The 14,705-nt window shown below is 41.0% G+C and overlaps 1 protein-coding gene across 7 annotated transcripts in view; it reads left to right on the forward strand.

The window, feature by feature from the left end:
- Window positions 1–2,679: 2,679 nt before the first annotated feature.
- Window positions 2,680–14,705, forward strand: part of LOC111264683 (uncharacterized) — a 39,930-nt gene continuing 27,904 nt past the window's right edge. For 2 of the 7 annotated variants that reach the window (XM_022840757.2, XM_022840758.2), the window contains exons 1-2: window positions 2,699–3,140; window positions 7,412–7,572. In XM_022840757.2, the coding sequence (XP_022696492.1) occupies window positions 3,036–3,140; window positions 7,412–7,572 (266 nt within the window). In that variant the 5' untranslated portion in view covers window positions 2,699–3,035. Of the gene's footprint in view, window positions 3,141–7,411; window positions 7,573–14,705 lie in introns of all 7 variants that reach the window. The other 5 variants (XM_022840761.2, XM_022840756.2, XM_022840755.2 and 2 more) reach the window with 5 other exon arrangements.

The following is a 14,705-nucleotide window of genomic DNA, read 5'->3' on the forward strand; positions in this document are numbered from 1 at the left end:
GTCCACAGTTCCCTATGTCGAAAGTTACGTATTGTACCAGTAAAATCTTCGTATAAATGTGCGCCAAATTAGCAGATGGTTATCCACGTTAGGGACTGACAAGTTGATACTGAACTTGTTTCATCCATCCAGCACACTAGAAACCGTAGTCCTCAGCCATAGTGGTATCAAGAATAGAAGTTCACTTACCTTCCTCGATTTTAAACGTAGAGGACATAGCTTTGTTCTCGAAATCGACACAATATCCTTTGTAGAGACTGAGTGGTCCATAAGTTGGCCAGAGTAGGACAAAGGTAGCCAAGCGAACATAATAACAATTTAATCAGTAACTGTGTTTGCATTCGACACTGCTAATCTAGAGACTACGCAAAACAATGTTGCTGGTAGAGCGTAGGTAGAGCGTAAAAACTTCAACTTGTATCAAAAGCATTTTGTGTCTCTCAGCACATTCTAGGAGAGTAAATGAGGTCGCTAAACTTTAGAAGTCGTAGAGTCCATAACATAACTCGAAAACACTTCGACTTAATTCTAATTTTAATTTTACTCATTGGCAACCTAGCTTACATCCCACTAGAAAATCATACATCGGCAATTTATGATGTGAGCTATATACGCATCCGTGTTGATATAGAAGCGAAGCCAGTACAGCCTATTTAATACAACTGAGTTGATGTCGTTTGTGCAATTAATATATAAAAAATACGGGAATGTTTTACCTTGATCAGGCAAAATAAATGCCAGCCAATCGTGCCGGACGGTTGTCTTAGTAAGGCGCTTTTCTAAGCGGGGAGCTTCGAGCTATCGGGCGCCTGCGCTGTCCGGAACTGACGACGCACGCAAGCCACCCATAAATAATTGTCTCTCTGTGGGTTGCAATGCATGCGAGTAATTAGAGATAAGACGGATTTCTTTATTGATATTCTAGATCATAAGCATTATACGGGTTATCCATATAGTTGCACACCATTAACTCGGATTTAAATTGTAACGCATATTTACAATACCTAAGTACTGATGACCGCATTCACAGGGTAAGAGACTGAATGGGCAATGTTGAAACTTCACGTAGGAGGCTTCATGTCACGCATCAAAATTTCTCCGGCTTCGCGCATGATTGAGCTTATAAATCATTTCGATAATTCTATAATATTATTCTATAATATTTCAATAATAAGCTATACCTCGAAGGTTGTAAACCGCGTGTGCACTTCAGCTCATACCTTACTTGCATCGGTATTACTATCTCTCTACTACTAGTAAATATGCCGTTCATAAAATGGGTTTTATTTATTTTTCAAAATTAATTCAACGTGAATTATTTAAGAATTCGTTGAACTTCCGTGTGATACCTGTATAGTGATAGTTCGGATGGCCTATTCAATTACTCAAAGGCCTTTGTTTCTGCATAACTAATATGTTTCTGCCCCTTGGACAGGCATCAAGTCTAGTAATTATCTAAGGCAGTGTTATTACTCTACTGCTCGAGATGTTAACAGTATAACCAAATGTAAATATTCCTTTAATGACAAAAGTTAATACCGAAGACTTTTGTAAACGGCAGTCATATTTCTCAGATAAAAAAAAAAATACATTTTCTTTGTTCTTCTCGAAAATTATCTACCAAATATTTTCCTGAGAAACTCATTCCTAACACGAACTGATAGCCAGACAAACTGTCAGGTATACAGTCGTCGGTGCTACATCATCTATTACCAAATGATCATACTTTATGTTTAGATATCATGCACTTCATATGGATAACGACACGCAGGCCTATGAAAAAAAAACTTGCCATTCAATAAAAGTTGTATAACTTGTTCACTGACACAGCGTACGGAGACAAGTAATCGTACACAGAAAATTCAATGAGCTAGGCTCACAATATTTCGAAGCTAGCAGATTTTCCAATCACTAGCAGATTACGGTGTTATTATGATTTCTACCACAATTTCAAACCGCTTTTGCCATTATCGTGCATTAATTCTAATAATTATTGTGCATAAATGCGCTAGATGTCTTCATCACATGCAAACGAATCCGATACCAGCTCATTTTATCTTCCATTATATAATCTTCCCTTGTGGCGAAAACGATAACAACTAATCGCGCTTCCGTCGAGAGAAGCTTACATGCAGCGAACGACTCATCATTCAGTTTCATCGTCGTTGCTGACGAAAACAGGCGATTAGAAAGAAAGCGTGCGCCCGGCTACTGCCATGGGGTAATAGACATGGTAATAATGGCTACATAGTGGCTGTCTGCGATGGCTAGCTCGCCTTCATGCGCACGGGTCTTCCTGCATCAGCAGCAGCAATAACAGCAGTGACCGCACAGCATGCTGTGTCTAGGGTTAATGGTAGCTGTTTAATCCCAAAATATCAACGGGCGAACAAACCACCCTCACAACAGCTTCCACTAATGCCGTCACCGGGGATTTCGCTCTACTCCGAAACTCATATCTCTACTATGTAGAAAACCCTGCACTCTTGGCAGCGGCAGAATATATATATATATATAGTTCAAACCCTCCATGAACCGATGACCAATACTCGAGGCTAGATTGGGTCCCTCGAAACGGCCGCCAACGCAAGCGGCTATGACCTAGTCAGGGTTGGCAGCCCAAGCAACCAACGACGCGTCGAAGGTCTGCGCGACGTCAGAACGGCTCAAGCGGTCCCAGCGGCTCAAATACTGTCTCGCAGACATCGAAATATAACCACGCTGCTAGTCTTCGTCAGTGTGACTCGATTTCTGAACATCTTCCTCTGAAATCGTCGGGGCGCAACCGATAACAGTAGCAGCAGTAGTACTGTAGTAGCAGAAAGACAGCCGCGTGTCAAATTGCGACGGAGTTGAAGCATTGGGCGAGGTCTGGAATCGAACGCTAGTGAAAAGCGTCTCGACATCGCGAGCACATAAAACGAACATTTTAACCCGCATCCTCACGATCCGGTGTTCTTGAATTGAGCAACAGCAAGTTGTTGATTAACATTTATTGAACTGTGCCTGTGAACAGTACCAGCTCATATCGTACAATGGAGGATGGTGCTCAGCTGGTTGTGCTTGAAAGGGAAGAAGTGGATATACCATGGGGCTTTAATGTAGTGCCGTGCCCCGATGGTGTTGCTCGTATTACGCAGGTAGGTAAAAAGCAAATAAACTAAAACAGTGACTAACATATTTGCAACACTATTCACGACAGCTTGAGTTCCCGGATAGTTCCAGTTTAGAGAAAAAGCCAATTTTTCTTGGTGGTTCGAACGGCAGTAAGCCGCGAAAAAATGGCGGCCAGTGAAAAATGGGTTCGAGTGCCATATCCCTTATAGACAAATTTGTAAGGCGAATACGCGTGTTGGTATATGAGCGTTTTCCTCTGTGCTCTTCTGCGACTGCGTCTAGACTACCGCTAAATGTAACCTATTGTTTGGCTTATGCAGTAGTCTGGTATTAATTTTTCTGAGCTGAATCCTCAAGCGATCTGAGGCAAGATGGTCATTCAGAGAGCACGTTGTCTTGACAACACTTATATAGGTTTGTAGAATGATACTTATCGAGTCCAACCAACTAAGGGACAGGGGCCAACACAGATCTGGTTCAACGGATGTTAGCTGAATCTCAACCCGTGACGTTCTTCTTGATGGGTTATCACGTTTTGCTGCTTGTTCTCCAAGTATGTACCAAGTGACCAGGGTAAGAAGTGCTTTGATGACTAGGACAGTTCCTTCCATGGCTGTTTGTGAATTGTTTCTGTGACGTTTGCTCGACATTACCTCAGCGGTGTCAACACCGTAAGCAAACATTACTATCAATACATAAACGGGCGTTTCGCCTAGAACTTTAACCACTCCTTCTAAAAGCCTTACTTGTCGTCTAGATTCATTTCTAATGATTTATCATGCCTATATGTCGGATGTAGTATTACAGACTTCAGTAGGAATTCACTGAAGATTAGACTTTATATATATGCGTGTGTGTGAAATCTCATACCACACTTTTGCCCGGTTTGACAAATCCATTTTAGACTCGACCGCATAACTAAGCTGACTGGGCTGCATCTCTTTCAGCTAAAGAAAACGTGGCCCGTTAATAGGCCTGAACAGCTATTGCTGTTTTTTTATAAATCAATCTATGACAAAGGCTACTCTTAAACACCCTTGTGCCAGAGCAGAGATGCTTATCTAGAATTTCTAGTTGAATCACCAAGTTCTCTCAACCAAAACGAGTAAGCTTTTCTACCTTATGTAGTACTACGATGGATCTTACTCGCTGCCACAAATAAAATGTGACCAACAAAAAGTTAGGCAAAATCAGCTACCTGCTTTCTTTACCGTATGGCTGTGTCATTTGAAGCACCTGCATGCCCCTACAGGCGTATCTTAAGGTCTGTTTGGCTCGCAGGGCAAAAACAAAGCATGAGGAAGCATTCGTTTCAGCTTCATACTTTCAGTATTAGGGCAGCTTAGCAGGAAGAACGCAAAAGTGACTCAGCGAAACGACGCAGCATGACGCCTGATGCCGCATCGTCTTCTCTTCTCAGTTTGACTCTACAAACAAGATCGATTGCTTGTCTCGTCGCAGTCACATGCGAGTCATCTTCTACCAAATGGTCCGCACTGAAGTATTAGAAAAAGTCCAACGGTATACCGTTGGTTCATTAATGTAAACCTTGATTAAACGGAAGGTATGACCAGGTAGTCGTTTAAATCCCACAACAGTCGTGCTTCATCAAATGCTATTGGACTCGGATGTGTCACTATTAGTAGTGAATCTCTCCGTTATATAGCTATAACGAATTAGTCTATCCCGATGCGTTCTTTCAATGGTGGCAGATTTTTCAGCTGCGCATCGCTACAAACGATGCTTGGAAAAGCTTAGTTCGTTATGATCAGCGAGTATGATCATTTTTAGTGCGTGTAACTTCATGAAGTTCACAGCTTTTCCGCGATATCTGTCGAACAGGTTTTTAGAGCTGTATTTTTGACTCAGCTTAAATGACACAGCATTATAAAAGCTAGAAAATCTCACAGCTCATAGGCTGTGGTTTAAGCGGTCTAATCATTGAATATTTATGTAGTTTTTACATGGAAAGAGTTCTTAATTTTCAAACAAACCACGTACTAAGAAAAACAACCCAAATAATAATAGTACTCATAAATAAAGTTGTGTAAAACTACACTACTAAATTGTAATGAACGTACGAAAATACAGTAACTTAAATCGTAGCTGACTGTATAGCGGGTCGTTTGGTATCGAAGTTTTTCTACCCTTTCGAAACTACGCTTTAAATGCGCGTCCCAATTAGCATTTCTATCATACGACAACTACTAACTAGAGAAGAAATTCCAAGCTTTTGCAATTCGCTTCGTTGTTCCAGAGCTAACGTCTATCGCCCATATAATCAATGAATAGATTAAAAGGCAGGAAAGGGATCACCCTATCAGATAAAACCTTTAAGTCTTACAAGGCCCATCGAAATAGCTATTACCACAAGGAATCCTAACGAACCTGTGTAGGGTTTTGAAACAAAAGGGTGCTTGCTTCTAGCCGCTTCGGTCTTTCTTTATTTCATGGCCTGGTAGCCTCTATTGCGCCGCAGGGCGAGTTTTCGCCTATACTTTGTTCGATAGTGAATAGGCGACAGCAGCAAAGGTACCTACTGTCTGTTTGTGATGATGATTCACCGCAAAAGCAGCCAAAACTAGAACAGCGGACTCAATTACTTCCTTCAGACTGGCCTCTCTTTTTAGAAGACCCACCTTCGCAAATATTCTCATTCTTAGTCAAGGAAAATGAGGGGGCACAACTGGAGTGAAATTATGCTTGTAGATTTGAATAGAGCCTGATTCCGATACGCACTTAACGCCATTTATTTACGACGGATTTAGACAAAGCGTTTTATGGCGACGACAATGATCACTAGTATCGCTGAGGCTATTGTCGAGCGTTGAACAATGATTTTGAAAGTTCATCTTTTGTAGACGATAAGAAATGCGAAGTTTCTTTACTTATGATGTTACTATAGCTTCAAGAAGAACAGCAAGAAACCACTAACGATGATAGGCAGATGGGGTGGGCACCACAGAGGTGTAAATAAGAAACAGTAAACAGCTTAGCCAAGATGTAATGACAACTGCAACCGGCAAAAAACGAATCGCAACGATTGTGTCAAATTGGTCCTTAACTTTATCTTTTGTTTTCTGTTATTTAGGACCAAACAAATCCTCTAACTCGGAAATTCTCAAAGGCCGATTTGCTTAGGAGCTAGTTTAACGACTTAATTTACTGCACTGAACTAGTCAGTATAACTAGATATAATTAGAGACAATAAACGAAAAGGAAAAAACAAGTTAAGCTTCCTGTTTATTTGCTTTGATTAATCCTTATGTTACACAGTACATTTCTACAAGCTCACCTGACACCTAGCTTATCTTGATTTCCATATCGAGAAATGCAAGCAACTTATTTATCTATATCTCAAGAAGTTTTTGAATATAATTAATTCTAGTGACAGATACACGGCAGCTGTTAGCCATATATTCTTGGTCTAATCAACCCGCACGGGTCGGCCTTTGCGTAGACATGTTGAGACTGGCCATCCTGAGGCGGCTTGTTGAATCACATGTACCAAGGCGTTGGACAACCTTTGCATATTTATATATATATATATATATATATATATATAGATATATATATACAGTGTTCTTCCTATAAATGATTTCAATTTTATGTTCAAATCCAGCAATATTTCTCAAAGCACCTGAGAAATGTCATAGTCTATCCACCTTGATCATTAGTCACTACCCTTTACACTGTCGTTGTTATACGAGCAAGTATCGTAGAGTATAAGTCACTAGGCAAAATACTTCAGACCTAGTATTCGATATTTTCAACCTGAGTGCCTAGTAAAGTAAATTAGCCACAGTCTTAAACCCCACGATCAGGGCCCATCCTAATTTACTCCTTGCTCCGGCCGGACTTTCTCACATCTGTTTGATTTTCTAATCTCTGGAAGATGGAAAAGCGAAAACTTCGCTTCGATCTGTGCCAGTTGTTAGGCATTCAACACAGTTTGAGAAAGAACTATTTCGAAAAAGAACCTGTTTTCCATGTTCGCTTACGGAGGGACATCGCACTATCTCGAATTCGGTCCAAGCCTTGCTCCTAATTCAATTCATCACACATATATCGTTGTCGGAAACTTGTTAATAGTCTCAAGTGAATACTTTATCATTTGTACGGGCTTTCTACAAACGGAACAATGCTTACAGATGTGTACCGCAAGATTTGAATTTCTAAAGTAATGGTAGATCAAGCATCTTGATAGCAATATGCGTGCTTTTTAGGTCAGGGATTCCCTCAACAAGCTACCCATGGGCACCTATGACTTTCTATATGCTCTGCTTTGCTTAAGGTAAAATCGGGCGGTCTCGCGGATAATTTTGGTCTCTGTGATGGGGATCAAGTACTGCAAGTGGGCAGAATGAAGGTCGACCCGCGCGATGGACTGAACCTCGGCAATGTTGAAATGCTACTTCGAATGCCAACGCCACAATTAGAGATCGTCGTTTTCAGGTTAGTTGATTGCTTACTGAACTTGAATAAAATTATACTGAGTTTACAAATAGTTTCTGCTGTTTCTTTTTTAATTTTTTTTTGTCGTCAGGTGATCAAGGACTATATATTGTTAATAATACTTTTTGCTCTACAAATCGAAATATTTCATTGAAAGCTCAAGCTTTAAAGTGTATATATTTTTGCATTGGAATATAGTACACGATTGATTGAAAATGAAAGGTTTAAAAGAAGAAGCGATAAAAAAAAATAACCAATTCAATAGTCCAGCTTAATGAGCGCCTCGAGAAATCCTTGGAAACGCAAGCTAATGCGCTACGTAATGCTCTGAGTGTTTTCTTTCTAGGCATTCGGTTTTCTAAGATGTCGGTATTATAATCCTATGTGAAACCTGTACCAACGCACCATTTAATGTAGCGAGTTTCTGTACAGTATATGCAGGGAAAGAGAGGCTTAGTGGTAACGTCCCGATATACTTTCATTAGTGCCTAGGCGATGTAAAAGTAGCTATAGCGGAAGATAACCTTGTTGTTCTAGAAAGTTAGAGACTTAACACAATGGGAGGATATTTGCGATCAAACCCTGCTGAACGATCCATTGCACTAGTAGAGAAACGGATGCGATGTCTCAATTCTTTGTTCAGCGGATCGCAGCATGCGGCTTCAATTCAAAATTGGATAAGCCAAGAGACTCTCAAATCAGGCTACTGATTGACACCTTAGGGAACCTTGAGTGCTGGATTATAACGGACGAAGACGAACCCACGTTCACTAGCTCGATGTAGTACTCCACTATTGACATGTTCGAGATCAAGCTGCCTGTCTCCCAAGTCGAGCACTTCAGACCAAGGAACGCCTTACACGGTCTCGTTTAGAGGTTATCTATTCCTGATTATGCACCTCTGCCAAGAATCCATAGAGTAGTCCAAAAGCAGGTAGCTTTGGCAAAATCGCTAAACACAGAAAGGGCTTGAGAGAATCTCAGTGAATATTGTCCTGTTCCAGACATACTCTAAGATACGAAGCTGATGAGGTCAAACCTTGTTGCAGCAGCCCACGGTTCAACAATATATATAGGGGAGCGCTTTTCAAGCCTAGATGGGTGCTCATCGATCGGCTGCAGTATACCCAGAAATGCGCCCTTTTTTCATTACGAAGGGTAGGTCTACCTTGAAATGAACGAAGAAAGCGCTTTAATATGTGTGAAACTGTTCCTGCTCAAGGCCGAGTAACATCCCTTCTTGATTTTTTCTTGCTCCATAAGATCAAATGTTTCCAATGTTCATTTTCAGCAGATGTACGCTTCCAAGAACACCGCGTCGAAAGGGCTCTTGTGGTGGCATGGAGACAAGCCAGATGTGGGCTGCTATAGCCGCCGGGGTCACCGTCAATGAAGTGACACTAGCGCTCTAGCAGCTTCAGCACAAAAGAAGGCCCATACAGATCAAATTAGAGACGAGCATATCAAGGAGACAGTAGTGCTAGCCCTATACCGGACTGCCTTCTAGAACGCCTGTCTATAATATGAGAGATGACCGGATGGTTCGTAGAAGATATTCCTTATCGTTATTCCGTAGGGCAAAGGCGATCTTCGAGAACTTAGCTCGTGGAGGGAAATCGCAAAAAGAGCTGCTGCTGTAAACTACTCTCGGCCAAACTGCCCACGGGTCTCTCTACTTCCCTAAAGCTGATTAAAAACAATAACCTCACCTCTCTTAGTTCTTCGGAACGATTTCCCAAGTTGCATAATCAGAAAGCGGAAGTTTGTTAGAGCAGGTACTGTGCGCTGACAATCTCGCTATCTACAAAACAAAACGTTTTGAGTCTCAGTAGAAATTGGCTCGCCTTCAGTGGATGCCGGCTTTGACATTAATTTGGACAGGGCCTAAACCATGAATTCCCGAAAGGCAGGGCCACCAGCAGTAAATGACACTTTCTAAATTCACTGCTCGCCTCTAGAATACATGGCAAAATCTGAACCTCGCTTTATCCCACGCCGGCACTTTCTACACCGAGCATGCGACGGAATGCGTCAGAAAAACATTAGTATCGAGCGTTGCCACAGAAACACCGTCGTTCCTCTTTCTGACTATAGCAATGCGTCTCTTCAAAATCAAGTTCATACCTACAGTCTCATATAGCGTCAAACTCATGAACAAATCTCAGTTTTGTAGGCTGGACCAGGTGAAGTCTGCTTTCTTCAAAGGAGCACTAGGACTGCATAGTTGCTGCTGTACGTGCTATATGTAAGCGCTAAGGGATACACCGCTATTTGTTAAAGATATACTACCCCAGTTTACCTTGCAGAAAACTCCCGCCTATTTGAAACTCACTGGACAACGGGAGTAACCGATGGTTTAGGTCTACCCGAGATTCCTTGCCACTCATGCTATGGTGGACGGAACGTGGAAGAAGTCACGCAGAAAGAACTAAAATGTGGTAGTCCGTTACGCAGTGTATGGCTTCTGCTATGTTATGTGTCTTAATAGATCCTATCATGAAGAAAGTTGGAAAAATTGCCAAAGGAAGCTTATTCATATGTCCGATACGAGGCAGTTACACGTAGGCTCATATCCAAGGACGCCTTGTTTGAACAACATGGGACAGAGAAAAGCAGCGCAACCTCTGCGCTCTGTGCTATGTATCTTATCTACTATTATCTTCAATATTCTTATTCTAATTTAAAAAAATGCTTTTATATTGTTTATATACAAAACATTTGACAAAGGTGAAAATAGGTAAACATATTAAATAAAAACAACAGAAGTTTACATCTCGGTTCAATAGAAATAAGAATGATTGATTAATAGTTAGTTCTACGTTTGCTATTTGTAAGATGAATGATTTATAAACTGGTTCAAAAAATGAAATAAAGAAAAGGATTCTTACCGATGACTCGGTATGTCATTGTCACAAATGCACTTTACCAGTTTAGCCGTGGCATGTGTATACCAAGTGAAAAAAAACATTTTAACGAGGTGCTTTCTATTTTTCGACAAAATTCATTTTAGCTGATACGACTACCCTTCACATGAAGGTCAACTCAATTGAAGTCAACTAGCATGTCGCAGCTCTACGCTGTGAGTCCAACGGAAAACATAGTTTTGAATCAATATATAGAGTCTGATTCTTCGCAGAATTTGAATTTTGTGTAGAAAAAACTCTTGGCATAGAAGAATTTCACCGGCGTATCAATATCTGCTCAGGATAATAGGATTCTAGTCTAAACTTGAATGCATCACGCCTAAAATGAAACGGTTTAAAAATCAAAAATCTTAAAAGATAACTTGTGTGCTTTAATAATGTTCTAAGTCGTTTTTCCCCCATGAATGTTTTTCCAGTGTATACATTACACGCAATGTAGTCTCTGACGCGTTTGAGTACCGTCTGATCTAACAAAAAAAAATTAATCATGTAAAAGAAACTTATTCTAAATTTCATCCTGGCTAACTCGAATTACAAAACGTTTTTCACCAAATATTCACTAATTCTACAAAAAAAAAAAAAGAAAAAAAGTCTAAAGAAAACAAATAGTAGTCTATCCTGTCACAAATCTCAGAAGTGAGATCTGTGCTTTGATATGATAATTCAAAGTAACAAACTTACGTCTAGAAACATCTACACCTGAATTCCAGTATGGATATTTTATTTAATTGTGTTCTGAAATGCTCGTTAGGATAATCACTGCTAAAAAAGCGTTCAGCATCAAAATGTTCTGTCAGATTAATTGACCGTAGAACTATATAATTTGCGCAAATAAAAAAGGCTAAGTAAAAAGAAAAATAAAACAGGTCATCGTGTCGCCAACGATCCTGGTGGTTTGTTGTGCTCAACACAAATAACAACAATTGTCTATTACAACAACGCGCGTGGACCTCAGTTGTCCTTTACACTTTCATGCGTCCAATACCCAGTAATCGTCGGTGGCAGCTGATAGCTTAAATAGGAAGCGCCGTTCCTTTTCTGAGGCTGTTTCTAGAATTAGAAGATGGGTTACCACTGCGAAACCTATACATTTGGTCGCTGGAGACTATCGTTAGTACTCCTTTTGGCACTGAGCGCTGGCTTTGCTTCCTAGCGCGATTTGCCTTTGCCACCATTGCTAGCGATGGCCAGCATAATACGTCTCATCTGTTCCGAGACTGAGTTTCTTAACGCCAAATAAACCTCCAGTTACAACTTTATATTTGATTGCGAATGACAAAGTGCCGATCAACTGATGATGTTACAAAACCCTAACTTCGGATTTATCTAGCGCATGCAAAAAAAGGCCAACGCTTTCTCACATGCATTACCGAAAAGATTTACGAGACTTTTTAGTCTTTATGACTGAATGATTGAACCATCTAATACTCATCAGTGTTGAACTACAACGCATGCACTAGTGCTTCCGTCAGCACCCCGATGACGCACATGGATAGACAACTTTACATATTACTGTCTAAAGAAAAGTGTCATCAAACCACATAGTTTACAATTATTTTCACCTATTTTAATGCGACAGTGATTAGCTAAGTAACCAATATAAGAGTACTACGGTTAACCAGAGACATTTCTTCGGTTGACTTCTAGTCGATCTAGGTTAAACATAACCGTGTTTGTCGAATTATAGGGAAAAAGAAAAGGCGAACTGGCACCTTGCTCGCCCTGGTCGCTTCAAGCGTCGCTTGAAGACGTTGCATCAAACCTTAGGGCTATCCCAGAGCTAGGACGGCGGCGGTAGTGTCGGCGGAGGCCAGGCCATGTCTGCTAGACCATCGAGCCTGCGGCTGGAACGGCTCGTCTTTTGCCTACGGGAGGTAAAGGCAAACTGGTTGCTTACCAGGGCGGCCACTGCTCAAGGGAGGCAAGCAGAAGAGCGCCATCAGACAAGAGCTCGTTCGTAACCCGATGCTCTATCGTGTTTAGTATGCCTTCCCTTCGGCGGCAAATGTTGTGTGTGTATCCATATGGTCGTGTGTTACCTTTGAGAGCTACACAAAGTTCTTAACCGCTTGATGCATGGTCTCTCCCAGGCACTTGCTTCTTTGCGGCCGGTAGTATCTCAGTGTGGTCCAGTGCACCGTCGATTCGAAACGTTTCGCATCCTTTCGCTGCAGCGGTAGCCCACGACCGCCATCGGCTGAGGAAGTGACTAGAGGCAACTAGCACCGACTAGGCACAGTGCCATATCCAACGAAAAAGTGTACTAAAATTAAGTAAATTAAGCACAACTTAAGAACACCTAATAATTTATAGATTCTTCTCACTGTCGACTGAACCCGAGAAGTCATTCCTGTAATATTTTGTTTTTTAGCTTGTATTGTACTTAGACCTTACCGGTTTACTCGACAACTTTCTATTGGCACTGCTAGCACTTACAGCGATGCTTTAACGGTAATTTTTTTTGTTTTCATTTCTCTCTTTTTCTCTTTTTTACTTTCGTAGTATCCTTTCTGCTATGCAATCCACTCTCATTTCGTTGGCCTCTAATCGTTTCTGTCTGAACCCTTTTGCCCCCACGTGTGCAGAGAGCCTAGCTCGGCTATGAAAGGCAACGCCGACTCGAAACAACAGTATAAGCGAAATAGAGATAAACTGCTCATATAGCTTGCTGCCTTTTTTGTTTTCGTAATGTGTTCATATCATAGAAGGTGGCGATGTTGTTTCTATGGCAGTGAGCCTCTTGTTATTGCTATTTGGTTCAGGGAAGTCAAGCAGTAGCAGGTGCAGCTAGATGACTGTGAATGTCTCTCCGTGTCTGCGTGTGAATGAACGCGTAAAACGACTTCTGTTGAAAGAGTCTGCAGAACTTTTTTCTTTGGCTCGGCGTACACGATGTGCTGTGTTCTATTATGTGAAAATTAAAAGAAGTCGGAACTGAATTGAAGGATCCGCATGCACGATATAGAGAAAAACTCGTGACAAAGTCAGCGTTTTCGGATACACATCTTTTCCAGCACGGAAGTTGCAATAGGCATCAGAGTATGTGGAGAGCAAATGTTCATACTTTTTAGCAGCAAGCAATCGTCAACGCTGTTAACAGCGGAGGTAGCAATGAACTGACACTTTCACATTTGGAAGCTCGCGCATTTCTTTCCGATATGACCGGAAAGTAGGCCTGGCCGACCCTCCTTCGATTACTTCTGCCGGTTGATGGGAAAAACGACGCACATAAAATTTAGTGAGAGAGCAACCGCAAACCACAAAAAAATCATTCAAGGACACGACCTAATCGTATTTAGGAAAAAAGCCTTTCTACATAATCACCACTTTAAAACCTCTATGCATACCAATCGAATCTGTGTACACGAATCGTGCTTGGCTCCATAGGATCCCAATTCCGGATTCTAGTGAAAAATATTATTACGTATCTTAGGCTGTTTACAAGCGCACAAAGGAGGATTAAAAGTTTAAATGCTTGAGCATTAGTCACGAAGCTGGTCTTAATATTTGGAAGGGGACTTACTTTGTGTCCACGTACTGAAAATCGTATGACTAGAGACATTTCCTTATGCCCTCAGTAAGGGAAACAGAGATCAGACGATGATGCACATACGACTTGATACAGTCCCGTTGGTCCACAAGATCTTTTTAAATGAGTTTATGCAAGAGAAAAGCAATCGTGAAGGCTTATTTATAATGTTAAGAATAGAAAAAAAAGCCCATGTACGATACATACGCTCTATTCGTTGTTAGGCATGGTTTCAATGAGAAAACGTTTAATTTCCATTTAGATAGATCTTCTGATCCTCCAAGAGTTGACTAAATGTTTTTTTTTCTAAATAGTTATTTGCTGCAACAATGTTATTACTAGCAATTAGCAATACGGCTCTCAGATCAGGGCGTACCAAACCGATTTGATTCACAAATGGCCAGCTCAAGCAGTTGTTCGTGGATTTTTCAGTTTTACCTTCTTTAATTACTGTATTTATCTGACAGAGAATGTCAAATATGGACGATACGCCAAGCTCGGAAAATTCTACATATGCGTGGTCAACGAAATCGAAGGAGTGATATTTCAACGTGTTAAGTTGATACGTGCACTAAATAATCAACGTGACAACTAGCTCCCGTCTGTTCGTGTACTGCCTTCCATATATTATTAATTGATTCTCCGGCGCCATAAAGATGCAAACTTTTTCGGCCGGTGTC

This window comes from Varroa jacobsoni, unplaced genomic scaffold, assembly GCF_002532875.2.
Source record: "Varroa jacobsoni isolate VJ856 unplaced genomic scaffold, vjacob_1.0 scaffold_885, whole genome shotgun sequence".
In the NCBI taxonomy this organism is placed as follows: domain Eukaryota; kingdom Metazoa; phylum Arthropoda; class Arachnida; order Mesostigmata; family Varroidae; genus Varroa; species Varroa jacobsoni.